The 17209-nt window shown below is 41.4% G+C and overlaps 1 protein-coding gene across 4 annotated transcripts in view; it reads right to left on the bottom strand.

Moving 5' to 3' along the window:
* Positions 1-5325, bottom strand: part of cltc.L (clathrin, heavy chain (Hc) L homeolog) — a 67902-nt gene extending 62577 nt beyond the window's left edge. For 2 of the 4 annotated variants that reach the window (XM_041580991.1, XM_041580990.1), the window contains exon 1: positions 5007-5322. In XM_041580991.1, the coding sequence (XP_041436925.1) occupies positions 5007-5048 (42 nt within the window). In that variant the 5' untranslated portion in view covers positions 5049-5322. 4 annotated transcript variants of the gene reach the window in all.
* Between the last annotated feature and the right edge of the window lie 11884 nt (positions 5326-17209).

Genomic DNA, 17209 nt, shown 5'->3' with positions numbered 1-17209 from the left:
TTCAATAATTAAAGAAACATATTGGTCAAAATTAACAATATGATAAGTAGAACAAAAGTTATAAGGAATGTACGTGATGCCATATTCAATTAGTCCCAACAACCCAATGGAAATGTGTTACAAAAATTCTTTTCAATCACATGAAAGCATACAGATCATACTCTCTGTTAAGCCCTTTAGGGGACAATGTTTGCAATGTATGTTTACATTGTCCCCTAAAGGGTTTAACAGAGAGTATGATCTGTATGCTTTCATGTGATTGAAAATAATTTTTGTAACACATTTCCATTGGGTTGTTGGGACTAATTGAATATGGCATCACGTACATTCCTTATAACTTTTGTTATACTTATCATATTGTTAATTTTGACCAATATGTTTCTTTAATTATTGAATGATACTATTACTATGGTCTATGATAGATATATAATTTGTCCTTTGGACTTGGTCACAGACCAGGGTTAATCTCCACTCCATTTTGTTGGTTTATATATATATATATATATATATATATATATATATATATATATATATATATATATATATATATATATATATATATATATATATATATATATATATATATATATATACATAAAATATATATATATATATATATATATATATATATAAATATACACATAAATATATACATATACACAAATATATACACATAAATATATACATATACATATACATATACATATACATATACATATACATATACATATACATATACATATACATATATATATATATATATATAAACGGTGAGTTCTGATGTCATTTCGGTCACATGACTCACTGAAATTTGTGTATTATAATAAATAAAGTACCCCCAGTTGTTAAATATTAGAAGTAACCTCGGAGTTCCATGACCTGTATAAAAACACTCGGCCTTCGGCCTCGTGTTTTTATATGGTCATGAAACGCCTCGGTAACTTATAATATCCTTATATTTTACAAGAGGGGGTACTTTATTCACTATATAATTCTAAACTCAACCAATGGAAATGTATTAATGAAATTGAATTTTTTCAACTCGGACGAATTGAATCGACCCGAAAACTCCAATTGAATTTGATTCGAAATATAAAAACTCGATTCGGATTTGAATGTCAGGAACACTGCAAACCACCAAATTGATCCCTGGACCTCTCCCATTGACTTATACAGTAATTCGGCATGTTTTAGGTGGCGAATAGTCAACTTCTTAAAGGGGCAGAGTATGATAAATCTCAAAATTCGAATTAAAACTCGAACTGAGTTTGGATAATTCCCAATTTGAATTTGAGAGTTTTGACTATAAAAAATGTTTTAACTTTCACCTCAACCCTTAATAAATCTGCCCCAAAATGTAACAACTTAAACATCCAAGAGAAATGGCAGCCAATTTTTTTTTTTTAGTTAAGAGCTATGCAACACATTTTCAAACAGTGCAAGATACATTCATGTATTATCAAGTATTCTTCCACAGTTTAAGAATTATGTTTACTGCATTTGAATACGGACATAAAACAATATTTGGCTACGTAAGTAGCTGCCTTCTGGAAGATTTATATTGGAAAGCAATATTCTCAGATAGATTTGGAGTAATACCAATGACTACAGCACAAAGATCAAAGCAGCCACATGAAGGCTTCTAGTTTATGCGATAAATGATGGTTGATGGATTTACTTACAAACAGAAAAGATTTCCTTCATTTTAAAATATATATTTTTATTATTAGGAAAGTTAAACATCACCATAAAACATTAACAATAACTGGTTAAACATTTTTACCCTATGGACTAAGGCCTATAGAACACATGGTCAATCAACTATGCATTTTTCCTGCATACAAAATGACAGTAACAAATGGGTATCGGCCTCAAGGTGGATTTTGGGATTGTGTTCAAAAAGGTCACTTCGTACACAGAACAGATGAAGGCTGTATTGTCCTTTTCCATTCAGCAGTTCTAAGCCAGTTGAGAAAACACTGCTTGTGCCATAGCTTTAGATTGTAAGCTCTACTGATAGACCACCTGTCTCTCTTGCATCTGGTAATATATTAACCAGCATCACCCAAGTTACAAAAACTAACTAGCAAGATTCCCAATACATTCTAAATAACTCGGTGCCTGGAAAAGCTCCTTAAGAGGCACAGCCTGAAGTCCAGTTAGGATGAGATGTGAGAATTCCTATTTGTTCTCCAGTATACTTGTGGAAGCAAATCCTGAAGGTCATTTAGGATTAGGGATGCACAGATTCCAAAATATCACGTGACTTTTCGTCACACAAGCAAGGAAGTCAAAAAATGTTTCACCGCATGTGGAGCATGCCATCCGAATCCTAAAATATTTTATTTGGTGCATCCCTAGTTAGGATCAGATTAAGGATGAACTATTTCAGATTTTTATATTAAATATGAGAACATTTGGTGCTGTAAGTATTCTTGGAACTACCGCAAATCTACCAGTACCCCTAATGTTATGAGCTAAGGTGGACCTGACTAAATGTTGAAACTTAAAAAGGTACCAAAAAAAAAAAATATCAACTTGCTCATTTACAAGTAAAATCATAGGCATTCCCATGACTGGACGACTGCATTCAGAACTATGTAGTGAGCAAGTGCATATTTATTTTTAATGAAAATGTATAGGAAATGTATTAAAGGAAAACTATACCCCCCAAACAATGTAGGTCTCTATTAAAAGATATTGAGTAAAACAGCTCAAGTGTAAAACCCTGCTTCATGTAAATGAACCATTATCATAATAATATACTTTTTTAGTAGTATGTGCCATTGGGTAATCATAAATAGAAAATTGCCATTTTAAAAAATAAGGGCCGCCCCCTGAGATCGTAAGATTCACTGTGTACACATACAAACCACATGTAAGGTCACATGAGCCAATTAACAGACAGAGTTCTGCCTTTTGCTTCAACACTACTTGCTGTTACAGTTAGTGTTGTAGTATTTCTGGTCAGGTGATCTCTGAGGCAGCACAGATAGAGTCACGAAATGGTGGTTCAAGGCAAGAGATGTAAAAGGGCAATATTTATGTAAATATATATTCCAGTTTGGTAAGATTCTTTACTATGTCATTCAATTTGATATAAACTATCTGTTGCTTAAGTATTCATTTTGGGGGTATAGTTTTCCTTTAAACAGAGGGGTAATATGGATCTACGCCATGTATGTTACGCAACATTTTTAGAATTACAGGAATATAAACTGTTAATACATCTAAAATCTTCTGCGAAGTAAAAAAATCAATAATGAAAACAAACAAAACAAGCAAAATGGAAATAAACACGACTGTGGAAATAAACACGATTGTTAGCAGCTAGTACTGCATTGTTGACCTTTCTCTCAAGTAACTCCATATTATTGTCTTAAACAAGCAAAATGCGTTGAATTCAAACATACGTGTATATGAAAAATATTCAGCCTGCTGCTCTCTACCTTAATTGTAGTTCAACCTTAACTGTAGTTCAACAACAGCTGAAAGCATGGACATAAGATTGTAAGCATCAACTGTAAAAGACTGCACAGCCTTTACTACTAGGCGTAAACCCATTCATTTGTCACCTCTGTGTTGCACAATAGCTGTAGCTGACACTCCCTCGTCTACATGCATGAATTCCTGAATACACCTGCCTGCAGACTCTCTTCTTCAATACACCTGCTGAGGTGTCTCTTTCAGCTTCAGTTGATGACCTAAGCACAGAAAGCCCTGCCTCTAGAATAAAAATGCTGCTTGATATTACTGCTACAGTATGGGCCGAACACCAGAAGAAAATGCTTGCCCCTCTATAAATATAATATAATAAAAAGAAAAGTGAGACATCTAACAGGAAAGGCAGTAGCAGGGAAATACCTATACAGTCTGTTTATGTGTGGCTCCTCTTTTGGGGGCCCTAAAAGCACTGAATGGGGGGAACAGACAGAATCACAGCTGGGGTGGTGGCAGGTGGGGTGGTCGCCTAGAGAGAAATTTGCTCTTTTTTGGGGCAACTAATCTCCCCTAAATGCCTTCTCACGGTTAGAATTTAAATCACCAGCAGGATGGCACTCGGAACGATTCGTTTTCCGAAGTCACGTCACGAGAAAGGGTTATAGGTTTATATTTAGAGGTTCATTTCTGTTCCCAGTAACGTTTTTAAATAAAGAATAACAACCCATGCTTTCTTTAACACGGTTATGCACTAAAGTGGACAGCAGATATTATAGCAATCTTTGCCCTTGCTGATATTTTGAAGGATTCTGGGAGTTGTAGTCTGGCAACATCTGGGGATCCAAGGTTAAGGAATAGGGAATAAAAAGGATTTAGCAAATGTTGGACCTTAAAAAACAGGTTTGCACCTTAAAACCTCTGCTCTATAACATAAGCTTTTATACAGAGGGAGCCCTGAATGAAGCGTAAAAAAAAATAACTCTTGACAAATATTTAATATATTGTATTTGTGTATATTTCAGTGCACACACCCGAGGGCCATTAATATGAAGTAAAGGCCTAATGAAATCCAGCCATTAGTCATTGTGTCTCCATAACACAAGACTGATCCATTGCAAGGCTGACTCTTACACCGGAAGGGTGCGCGTAGCAGTGATCCAATTGAAGGCGAGCTGATCAATGGAAAGATGCGGAAGGCGCTGAGGGACACGGCAGCGCTTTCCCACTGAGGTCACGGGAGAAATGAATGGGGAAGGGCCGCAGGGCTAGTCACTGACATGTTACACACCTTCCTCTCACTGTCGGGCCTGCTCTTCCCTTCACAGCCGGGGGCATGTGTGACAAACTCGACTACGAACGTAATACGCGGACGTGCGAACTAGACAGGCCAGCGCGACAGGAATCATCAACCTGCTGCTGCTCTCCAGCAATTGAGCTTCAACTCCCCCCATCCATCGCAGGCCGACGGAAACTGGCGAGTGTAGCGTAAAAGCGGGAGATTCTCTGGCTGGAGAAATACAGCGAGACATGATAGTTAAAGCAGGGGAGCGGACAGGACGACCTACCTGCAGGTGCTCCTGGAAGCGGATCGGGAGGATCTGAGCCATGGCGTTTGTAGCGCTGCTGCCGCTTCTCTTGCACTGTCTCCCGCTGTCACCTTGTTTCTCTCCTTAGTTCAATGGGCTGGACAGGAGAAACCCCAAGAAAGGGACGGCACTGATATTCCTTAATATTCTTATAAGCAATGGATGCAACCCGCCTCCTCTTCTGTCGCTCTCTCTGGGTGTCCCTCAGGTAGGAGCCGCAATGGCGGAAACGGAGAGACCTGCTTCTGCAATCCGGAGCGACAGCTTTGCCCACAACCACCGCCCCGCCTCCTCCACGCGCACGAATACAACTCACGGGAACACCCACCACTAGGCGGAGGGATACAACAGGAATCTTTCACTAGTTCCGTCCCTCAAATTACAGACGGTAGCTGAGACGGTATTTAAGTCAACCACACGATCTTTCAACGAAGGAAGCGAGGGGCGCAGTCCACATACAAACTGCCTTTATTGGTTTTGCCGAGAGAGTCAGGGATTCTTTTTCTCCTACCCTTTTTTAATTCTGCCACATCATGCGACTCTGTGACGTGATGTCATTTCCGGAAGATTACTACCTTGGCCTTGGTTTCCTGGTCACATGACGCAGGCTGGCTTGTTCAATTTGGAGCTTGTGAGTGCTGCTCGCTGTGGGTGGATTTTGAATGTCACCCTGTATGTTTGCTCTTTACATCCTCCTCCGTAGGGCGGGTTCGTCTAATCTTCTTGTGTCACTGCTGCACCCCGCGTATGCACACTAGGAAACTGCAGCTTTAGACACCAATGATGGAGGCAGTGGATATCATTTTAGCTCTTTAGAAGCAATTGCAAAATGAATTATTAACATTGCCGGCCGTCTTTACATTGCTGTGTCCGATTACTGTGCGGAAGATGACACACACACGGCTGTTTTGGCACTGTAGTGTAGTTAAAGGCAGCAACCTAGATTTTACTTAGGGTTTCCTGTAGTACTAATCCCTGTGGGTGGGGATGTGCTACTACTACGTATACACAAGCAGGCGTGCGTGTGACAGTGGTACAGGGGTCACATGGGAAATAGCTTTAATATAGAGCATTTCAATTGACACATTAGAAAATATCTGATACACCTTCTGTGAATTGCCCTTGTCCATTTTGTCATTGTACCTGTAAGTGATAACCAGCAGCCAGGTTATATCAAGTGTGTGCCACTGGCTAATGTCATGTGATATGGCCAGATATAGGTACCACACAGTCAATATCATCATATTGTTCAATTAGAACGTCAGGCTGATGTTGTGGACTTTAAAGGGATCCTGTCATCTCTTTTTTTATTTCTAAATGACACTGTTTACACAGCAAATAATTCACTCTACCATATCATATTTAATTCCTGAACCCAATAAGTGTAATTTTTTAGTTGTAATATAGGTGTGTAGGCAGCCATCTCGGGTCATTCTGCCTGGTCATTTGCTTTCACAAAGAGCCAGTGTTACACTATGGAACTGCTTTCTAATAGGCTATTGTTTCTCCAACTCAATGTAACTGAAGGTGCAAAAACGAGAGGTGTGATGAACTTCAGTCAGACGCAGTGGATTGCTGCAAAATTGGTTGTTTTATTTAACACTACATGTTTCGAGACTAGCTCTTTATCAAGTGTAACTGAAGGTGTCACAGTGAGACCTGGATTTTTCACTATAGAGCATTGTTCTCATATCTACCAGGGAGCTGTTGTTGATGTTGTGTTAGGGAGCTGCTATCTGGTTACCTTCCAGTTGTTCTGTTGTTTGGCTGCTGGGGGCGGGAGGAAGGGGGGTGATATCACTCAAACTTGCTGTACAGCAGTAATGAATGCAAATCTCTGGGCACCTGGGAAACTGACAATATGTTTAGCCCCATGTCAGATATTAAAATTACAACTAAAAAAATCCATTTGCTATTTTGAAAAAGAGATTTCAGTGCAGAAGTCTGCTGGAGCAGCATATTAACAGATTCATTTTGCAAAAAAACATGTTTTCCCATGACAGTATCCCTGCAGAGTTAAAGGAGACATATAGGATAAATGACCCCCCCCCCCCAATATTGTAGCCAGTAATATATAATATATGGTTCTCTTCAAAAATTGCCCCTTTAATGGAGCTCCCTATAGATCTGCTATGGTCACTGTTCATATTTCAGATGAGTTGGTCCCTGCCAGAAGCACAGCAGCTGCTGATTGGCTCCCATCCTACAGTGCAGTTTGTTGAGTGCCATCTGCTCCCCTGAACAGACTGGGAAAGGAGGCAGCAGGAAGTGGAAAAGATGGGCGGGACTAGAAGAGGTTTAGGTGAAATATCCAGTAAATCAACTTGAAACACTGTTTTTCAGCACTTTCTGTCTATATTTAAAAGAGTATAATGCACTGGCACATTCTTGTTTTCACACAATATGTATCCTTTTAGTGAAAACTGCTGTTTTGGTTACTAACATTACAGGTGAAGCCGTTTGCAGAACTATGTATTGACTATGAAATGACTGTAAATATGACTGTAATGGAGGGGCGTGGCCTAACTGCCGATGTAGAGAGACGCGTCTGCTCAGAGCTCCGGTGCAGTTGCTCCGTCACAGTTGATCCTGTGCCCCCACGGGCTACAAAATTTTCCCTGTGGGTGCCCGAGTGCCCCCTGAGGCCACTAGATGGGAGGTGTTAAGAAGTCGGCCGAAGCAACGACCAGCAAGCTGGATAAATATGTGCGGCATCCGAACCAAGATGGCGCCCGCTTGTGCAGGGCTGACCCGCCACCTCCACCCCCTCCTGATCCGGCCGGACCTGAGCCTCCTGAGCGACCAGAACCGACACTCCAGGAGGTCCTACAGGCGATTCGGGATACACGGACAGCTGTGGAGGTAAAGATTGATACTAGGGTGGAGGAGGTGAAGATTGACTTGGCGCTGCTCCGCCAAGATCTTCAAAATTTGAGAGAGCGCACAGCGGAGTCGGAGCGCCGGATTTCGAACCTAGAGGACGCTACCAGAGAGGTCCCACGTGCAATCGCAGATCTTCAGAATCAGCTGCAGCTTTGTAAGACGCGGGCCGACGACCTCGAGGGGAGGCAGCGACGCAATAATATACGCGTTGTCGGCATACCCGAGAAACAGGAGGGGGCCACTCCTGAACTGTACCTGGAAAACCTCCTCAGGGACCACCTGGGGGCTGCCCATCTATCTCAGATGTTCCTGGTTGAGCGGGCCCATCGTATTCCATCGCGGCAACCTCCCCCGGGGGCTCCCCCGCACACCATGATTGCCAAGATCCTTAATTACAGGGATCGCGACGCCATCTTGCGGCTGATGCGCACTAAAGAAGATTTACACGTCGGAGATGCCAAGATTATGATCTATCCGGATTATACTATGGAAGTCCAGCGGCAAAGAGCCAAATATGCGGAGGTCCGGAAGAAGCTCAGGGATAAAGGCATTCTCTATTCTACAATTTTTCCAGCCAAGCTGCGAGTGGTGGACGGCAACAACACCAGATTTTTTGTGACGCCACAGGAGGCCATGGACTGGCTGGAACGGCGATAAGGCCCTCCTGCATCCTGCTCACCCCTTGGGGTGTACCTACCCTTTGGGGTTTCTGTCCACTCTTCAGATGCGGACTTGTGGCCTTGGGTTCGTGAGTATATCCCCTCCTTCCATGGTGTACCAAGTTGTGTTCCTCTTTACTGGCCACCACTCATGTCTTCAATGGACAGTCTCTCATTGTTACCATCTGTTTTTTCTGTGGGGACACTCACCAAAACCCGGAGGACTGGGGGCCCGTGCTTATGTTGAGTATTTTGTTTAACTACATAGTGTTTATGCTATAGTCGCCATGTCCCTGGCGCTGGCTATTAAGGTTTTGTTAGGGGTCGAGGCCCACCCCAGTTTACAGGGTGGGCAGGGCGGGCTAGGGTGTTGTGGGTCTTCCCCAGGTTTTTCCCCCTTTCGCCCCCACTCCCTTACTTACTCGTGCAGCAGCGAGGTCTTGACATACAGTAGCATTTTTCTATTTGATTATGGCTAAGGTTACTTTGGTTTCATGGAATATCAGAGGCCTTAATGATAAAATTAAGAGGGCACTCCTATTTAATGCATTGAAGCAATGGTCCCCGGCGATTGTATGCCTCCAGGAAACCCACTTAACAGGCCAAAAAGTCCTATCGCTGAAAAGGGCGTGGGTCGCTCAGGCGTACCACGCTACCTTTTCCACTCATGCGAGAGGGGTCTCCATTCTAGTCTGGAGGGGCCTTCATTTTTCGCTTCATCACATTCATGTGGACCACTATGGTAGATATCTTATCATGCACTGTACTATCTACTCCTTTGAATTTATATTGATCAATCTATATGTACCCCCTCCCTTCACAACGGAACTTCTGGATACGGTAATGCGGAGGGTGGCGGCTCTTCCATTGGTCCCTCAGTGCTGGGTGGGTGATTTCAATAGTGGCATGACCCCTGTGTTGGATAGGCTTAATTCAGCTGATACCAAACCAACTAAATTGAAGGCCTGGTCGGACTCAATGGGGCTTCAGGATGTCTGGAGGGCCAGACATCCTGGGACTAAAGTTTTTTCCTGCCATTCCGCCTCACACCAAACTCTTTCGAGAATAGATATGGCTCTGATGTCCTCCGAGATGGCTAACAAAATTGGACACATTCAGTATGGTGCCAGGTCCATTTCCGACCATTCTCCCTTAATTGTCACTATACAACCTTATGCAGGGTCCGGGGATAGAAGGTGGAGGCTCAGCCCTTTGTGGCTCACACAAAAAGAGGTGGCGGAGAAAGTTTGCGAGACGGCAGAAACTTATTGGGATGAAAATCAGGGTTCAGCCTCCCCTTCTATGCTATGGGATGCGTTTAAGGCGGTCTCGAGGGGTGCCCTGATTCAATCCATTAGTAGAGTGAGGACTGAGGCCAAACGGGAGGTTCAGCAGGCATCTTGGGAGTTGGAGGCGGCGGAATTGGCGTATGTTGAGGCCCCCTCCCCTGACCTACATGATGGCTTGATGCAGGCCCACACTAAACTGCAATGTAAAATGACAGCTGTTACCCAGAAAAAGCTACTATATGCCTCCCAGAGGGGGTTTGAGCAAGGTGACAAGTCAGGCAAACTGTTAGCCTATCTATCCAGAGTTACTAATCCGCAAACAATCATTCATAGGGTAATATCTGCTACCGGGCATCCGATTACGGATCCGCGTGAAGTAGCAGACGTATTTGCTGAGTACTTTACCAATCTCTATTGTTCCCAGGTGTCTTACACTGAGGCCCAGCTAACAGACTTTTTATTGGATATTCCCCTGCCTACTTTACACCCTTCATATGTAGCTTTACTTGACAGTCCTATTACACCGGGTGAAATCCGTGAAGCTATAGCCTCTATGACTCCTGCCAAGGCCCCGGGTCCAGATGGGCTACCCCTGGAGTGGTACCGTACCTTGGGGGAGAAAACACCGGCCACACTCTGTGAAATTCTGAATCAGGCCAACCAAGCCAGTAAACTCCCGCCCTCCTTTGCTAATGCGCTTATTGTTTTGATCCATAAGGAAGGGAAAGATCCGGAGCAATGCGGTTCATACCGTCCCATCTCCTTAATAAATGTAGATGCCAAAATCCTGGCAAAGGTGCTGGCGGTCAGATTGCAACAGGTTATTACTCAGTTAATTGAACCTGACCAGACCGGTTTTATGCCCAAGAGGTCCACAGATGTTAATTTAAGACGGCTTTATTATAATTTGCAGGTCCCTCATGACAACCTGGGATCCAGGGTGGTAGTTTCTTTAGACTCCGAAAAGGCATTTGATTCTATTGAATGGCCATACTTGTGGGCAGTGTTGGAGTCCTTTGGTTTTGGTAAACAATTTATTAAGTGGATCAAGTTGCTTTACAGTCATCCCACGGCTCAGGTCTTAGTGAATGGCTTTATCACTCCGTCCTTTCCTCTGGGCAGGGGGACGCGACAGGGCTGCCCCCTGTCGCCCCCTCCTATTTGCTTTGGCGATAGAGCCACTGGCCACTCAATTTCGTATTTCCACTAATCTCACTGGTCTTAAGTATGGCCGAATAGAGGAAAGAATCTCACTATATGCTGACGATGTATTAATTTATTTGGCGGACCCTGGTCCCTCTCTAACGGAAGTGTTAAACATCTTTGCCCGATTTACAATCTATGCCGGCCTCCGTATAAATTGGACTAAGTCTGTGATCTTTCCACTGGACCCGGATTTAGACCCCCAGCTAGCGGCTGACTCCCGCCTTAAGTGGGTTGATTCATTTAAATATTTGGGGATCACCATCCATCTGGATCCAAAACTATTTGTGCCCTTGAACATTTCTCCCATTAATCATCAACTGGCCACGGTATTACAGGCTTGGGGTAATCTCCCTTTAACACTCTGGGGCAGGATCAATATTGTGAAGATGGTCTATCTACCCAAGTACTTATATCTATTTCATAACTCCCCAACGGTTATACCCAAACAAACCTGTAAGGCCATACAGGCTCTGATTACCCCTTTTCTTTGGTGTAACAAAGCTCCTAGAATTTCGTCACTCAAGCTGATGGCCACGTCTATGAATGGAGGATTGAATCTCCCTAGTTTTCATGACTACTATATAGCTAGCCAACTTAGTTATATTAACTGGTGGTTAACGCAAGATTTGAGTAATCCTAATGTACCTCTACAGGCCCGTCTAGTGGGATCCCTAGAAGCCCTTCGTAATTGCATCCTCAGGAAGCCGAGGGACTCGCCTACACTGCCCCCTTGCATGGTAGCCCCCCGTGCGGCTTGGTTGGTTGCTCTGAGAACACTCAAAATGCCATCCCCTATCCTGTCCCCACGGCTGCCTCTCTGGAGGAATTCACACCTCCAGCACTTCCTTCCATCAGAGGCCATGTGGTTCTGGGCCCAGCATAATGTCAAATACCTGGGGGACATTGTGTGTGATGGGAGGTTCATGGATATGGTTCCGTTGAGGGATCAGATGGGCGTTCCAGACCTTCCTATGTACCGTTATTTGCAGCTGAGGCATATGTTTAGGGCACAATTCGGGTCTGGGGAATTGGTCTTGGGGGATCCTCCCCTTCTGGTTCAACTGAGGAAGGAGGACCCAGTTAAAATGGTTTCCAGGCTCTATGCCTGTCTGCAATCCTCCAAGTCCCCCCCGTTCCGCTCCCTTTTCAGTCAGTGGCAGGCTGATATCCCCAGTTTGACTGAAGAGCACTGGGAGGAAGTAACGGATAGGCTTTACCAATTCCTAATAAGCACCAGGGACAGACTTATTCAGTACAAATTCTTAATGCGGATTTACTTGACCCCGAATAGACTTCATCGAATGGGGAAAATACCCCTTCCATTGTGTAAAAGGTGTGGGGATAATGATGGCTCTCTCTGGCATATGATCTGGACGTGCCCTATAATAGCTAGATACTGGGCTAAGGTGGTAGGCTATATTGTTGATACGCTGCAGTTACCCCCTCTAAAGTCACCGGAAATTTGCCTCCTGGGTCTGTTAGACGATATGATACCAGCCAATAATACCAGGGTTCTCGTGAGGACATTGCTATTTTATGCTAAAAAGGTACTTGTACTGCATTGGATGGCCCCTGCTCCTCCCAAGAAAGCGATCTGGTTTGCTTATGTTAATAAGATGCTGCCTCTAATAAAGTTGACCTACGAGGCTAGAGGGCAACCCGACAAATTTGATAGGATATGGGGTGTCTGGATGGAGACACATATGTTAACTTTGCCATAACTGTGTGGTCCTTATATTGCTGTGCTTTGTCCGACTGTGAAGTTAAGACTGCTGCTGTATTATTATTTTATTTTCTTGCTTTCTTGTATCTGTTCCCCCTTCCCTTCCTTTCTGTATCCCCCCCCCCCTTTTTTTTTGAAAATTCAATAAAAAGAACACCTGTTAAAAAAAAAATATGACTGTAATGGATATTAGAAATGCAGATGCTTAGCAATGTTAGGGATCAAGAATGTTTGTTATGTTGCCACAAAAAAGGGTAAGTGATCTAGTCATTGAAAAGTCCTTTAGGTACCCAGGCAAACATGTTTTCCTGTATAATTTTCAAACTATGAAACTTCCCAGGCTTCTTTAGTTTCCTATCCCTTTTGAGTTCTGGAAGAGTAAGTGTTAAGAATATACTATATTTTTTTGGGGGGGCTTCTAACTTTCTAGGTAAGGATTCGAGGTGCATTTGTCTCCTGTGCTTTTGTGACTAAAACAGTCGCAGTCCTCCATGGAGTACCAGAATGGCACACTTCCCTCTTTTCCTTCTCAATTGTAATTTGTTTTCTGGGTGCACCTTGATGCAATTTTGGTACCTAGAAGATGCTTTCAATTTGTGATATTACTGGCTTTACACGTTTATTAAGCAACTCCCTTTTTGTTTCTAAGAGAAATTCTTATGGTGTTTTTCCTGTTTAAAAGGTGGTACAGGACCACACCGAGACAGAATGAAAGAATATATTTTATCAAGTTCCATTGCAACCCAAGATGGAAACGTTTTCTAATCAAAATTTGGAGGATCTAAATTCTCCAGCAGTTTATAAGCCTGTTGTACAGCTTTGTAAAAATACAGTATAGCAAACAATTCAAGTTTTTTATTTCCTGGAAGTGGACATAGATATAACCAATATTGCTTTTTCTTATTAAGTGCACAAGGTGTTCTTACTTAAATATGACTTGCTTGATTCAGCTTCAAAAAATTTAAGATAAGCAAAAATACAACTGTAACTAAGAAGTAGGTCTCTTGGGAGAACTGAGACTTGCAGTTTAAAAGGCAATTTTACTTTCATTAGCTAAACTGTAATAACACATAAAACAGGACCCTAAAACTCCCAGAAATGTGTTCAAAGTTTCCATAACCTGCGAAATTTAGTACAATGGACATGGTATTTAGGGGCATGCGCAACAAAACTTTTTGTCCCTGTGGGGGTTCACTCGCTGGTAGGCTGCAAATGAGGCGACTTCACACACCAGGAACGATTTAAGGGCTTCCTGCCTGCGTTTATTTTCCAGTGGCTGCAGAAATTTCCCCTCGCAGGTGGAAGGTAACCGAAAAACAGCAGTTCAACAGAAAAAATCCAACCTTCTGGTTAACACAAAACAAATGCTTTGCTTTCTCTCCTGAAGCTGAGAACACCAGCAGCTTGTCTCACACACATTCAGCACTGCTGCTCAGCATCAGGTGTACTAAATAGGCCTAGGGCCTCTTGAAAACCTGGCCTATGGATTTGGGAATCCGCCCCACCCTACTCTTGCGGGTTCCCAGTAAGACCAGTCCCGGATCATCAATTACAAAAACCTTGCAGAGAGACTTAGTGGTTCTCTGCTAATAGCACTACTGGTCTCACCTCAGTAACAATATCTGAGAATCCGTGACCCAACATACATAACATCAATCACTTTTCCCCAGGAAACTGGGGACCTTTTTGTCACCATACCACAGTCCCTTATTCCATTTTTCAAATGTTGGGAGGTACGAAACCATAATTATCTGTGTTTTTGTTATTAAAGAGAGACTATATAATTCTTATTAATTGCACTCTTCCACTACTCATTATTTATATTAATGATTCACGGTAATGTAGGTCAGTAGGTAAGATGCTTTCATTTTATAAAAAAATATTTACTATGGTTAAGCTGAAGGTGCCTTTGACTTTACTGTGTAATATGATTTAAAAAAAATCAATTCATGTTAATGTAGAAGCCAATGGGACTTGTCCTTCGCAAAATGTCAGTTTTTTTTAATTTGTAACATTCTTTTGAGCGTTTGTAGACTCATTGAAGATGATGAGTAGAATATGAATTGATATTTTATCATGGTTGGATTCAATCAAGTTTTTTTTTATATTTTTTTTTAAAAAAATAAGTAAACATTCCAGTTCTGTAAAATTTCGAGTTTATTTGAATTACAAAAATATAAAAAAAATCACAAATTACATTTTTTTGATAAATAGGCCTTTGCATATCTGTTCTCTTCTACACACATGGATTTATGTAAAACAAAAAACTGCATAGCAACAGTATGGGAAAATACTGCTATATTTGATACAAGCCTCAAAGGTTATTTGAGGACTTTTAAAGGATGAACCAGAGTTTTCATGTCAGCTTAATAGTAAATACTTATTAACTAGGGGAGTAGAATTAGGTTTACTTGTGTTGTTCTATGGACCAGTATGGATGGAGCAAGCTATGGCACATGGTTCATATTAGACTGAGCTGGTTTTAACAATTATTCCTTTCCAATACAACAAGTTCATAATTTATGAATAATGTTACAAGCATATAAGGTGAGCTACATACTGTTGGTTATGGTATAAGAATGTATAAACACAGTCGTTTTGCCTGCTACCTTCAGGGGTGGAAATACAGTTGCTGCAATATTCATATATGTGTTAGTTCCTTAACATATACAATTATGGGGTCCATTATCCGGAAATTCAGTATTTACGGAAAGGCCATCTCCCATAGACTCCATTTTATCCAAGTTTTAAAATATTATTATACTGAACACTATTTACAGTATATGGAAAGGATTTTCCAAATGACCCCTTCAGTTTATACTGAAAAGAACCCTGGACTCAAGTAAAGCTCACAAATCCATTCCAGGATAGAGCTAGTAAGGATCTCTGATATTCAAAATTGCTACTTTTTATTACTCATCTTTCTATTCAGGCTGTCACCAGTCTCTTATTCAAATCAGATTACAGATCAGAGAGCTGCTGAATAAATTGCTAACTAAAAAACAAGACAAAATAAAACCCAATTTCAAATTGTCTCAGAATGAGAATAAAACCACAAAAAAATAAAATAAAAACCAATTGCAAATTGTTTTAGAATATCACTCACTACAGACTACACCATATTAAAGTTAACTCAACTGTGAACAATCCCTTTAAGATAATTGATGCAGTACCGTATTTATTTTCCAATACATTTTGGTAACTGAACTATCACGTGACTCCAAAGGAATGCCTAAAATCTTATGAATACTTAATTTAATCCTTTAGAAGCAGACTAGTGTATGAATGATGAAATTGTCCACATTTTTGCCCACATGACCTCATATATAGGTCTTGCCTTCCAAAGCATTAATGTTTGATCTTATCTGAGCACAAGATAAGTAGATGACCTTGTTCAAAAATAACTTAGCTTGATCTTATTCTTTACACTCTTCACTAAACTGCCGCTGTCAGTTCTAATTAGTACGTAATGCCTGAGTTTGCCACACTGAAAGTAAAAGAAAAGGTAGCATGGAAACACTACACAAGGTTTCTCACTTTATGGACGCTAATTTCAAGTGTTCTGCATTTGTTTCCAAGCTGTTAGAAGTACAGAAGTTATGTACTGTGTGTAATGTAGTAATAGACAATATATATTCTCTTATTTTACAAATAGCCTCAAGTTGAAAATATCCTTTTGGAAACTGGGGAAAATACACACAACTGCATTCAGTGTGGATATGCATGTCTGGAAAATGGAGTTCCAGACATGCTGGGAGCTGCGGTTTAACAAAAGCTAAAGGTTAGCAGGTCAACACCAATTTTAAAGGGAAGTATTCATTTATTTTTTCAAAATTTTATTGAATTTTATTCCCTTGTTTAAATAGACTTTCGTTGTAAAACTGTCAATGATTCTGTACTAATCTTTGTGTTGGTGACTGATTTGCCGTGGCTGTTTATCTCCTGTACTAAATACATCTGCAAAGGCTTTACGAATCTAAAAGCTTTGCAGTCAGCTATCAGCAATTTAAAGGGATACTGTCATGGGAAAAAAATTTTTTTCAAAATGAATCAGTTAATAGTGCTGCTCCAGCAGAATTCTGCACTGAAATCCATTTCTCAAAAGATCAAACAGGTTTTTTTTATATTCAATTTTGAAATCTGACATGGGGCTAGACATTTTGTCAATTTCCCAGCTGCCCCAAGTCATGTGACTTGTGCCTGCACTTTAGGAGAGAAATGCTTTCTGGCAGGCTTGCCTTTTTTCCTTTTCAATGTAACTGAATGTGTCTCAGTGGGACATGGGTTTTTACTATTGAGTGTTGTTCTTAGATCTACCAGGCAGCCGTTATCTTGTGTTAGGGAGCTGTTATCTGGTTACCTTACCATTGTTCTTTTGTTTGTCTGCTGAGGGGGAAAAGGGAGGGGGGTGATACCACTCCA

This window comes from Xenopus laevis, chromosome 2L (genome assembly GCF_017654675.1).
Source record: "Xenopus laevis strain J_2021 chromosome 2L, Xenopus_laevis_v10.1, whole genome shotgun sequence".
Classification (NCBI taxonomy): Eukaryota; Metazoa; Chordata; class Amphibia; order Anura; family Pipidae; genus Xenopus; species Xenopus laevis.
Note: the sequence above shows the minus strand (reverse complement) of the source record. Positions and strands in the feature narration are given on the sequence as shown.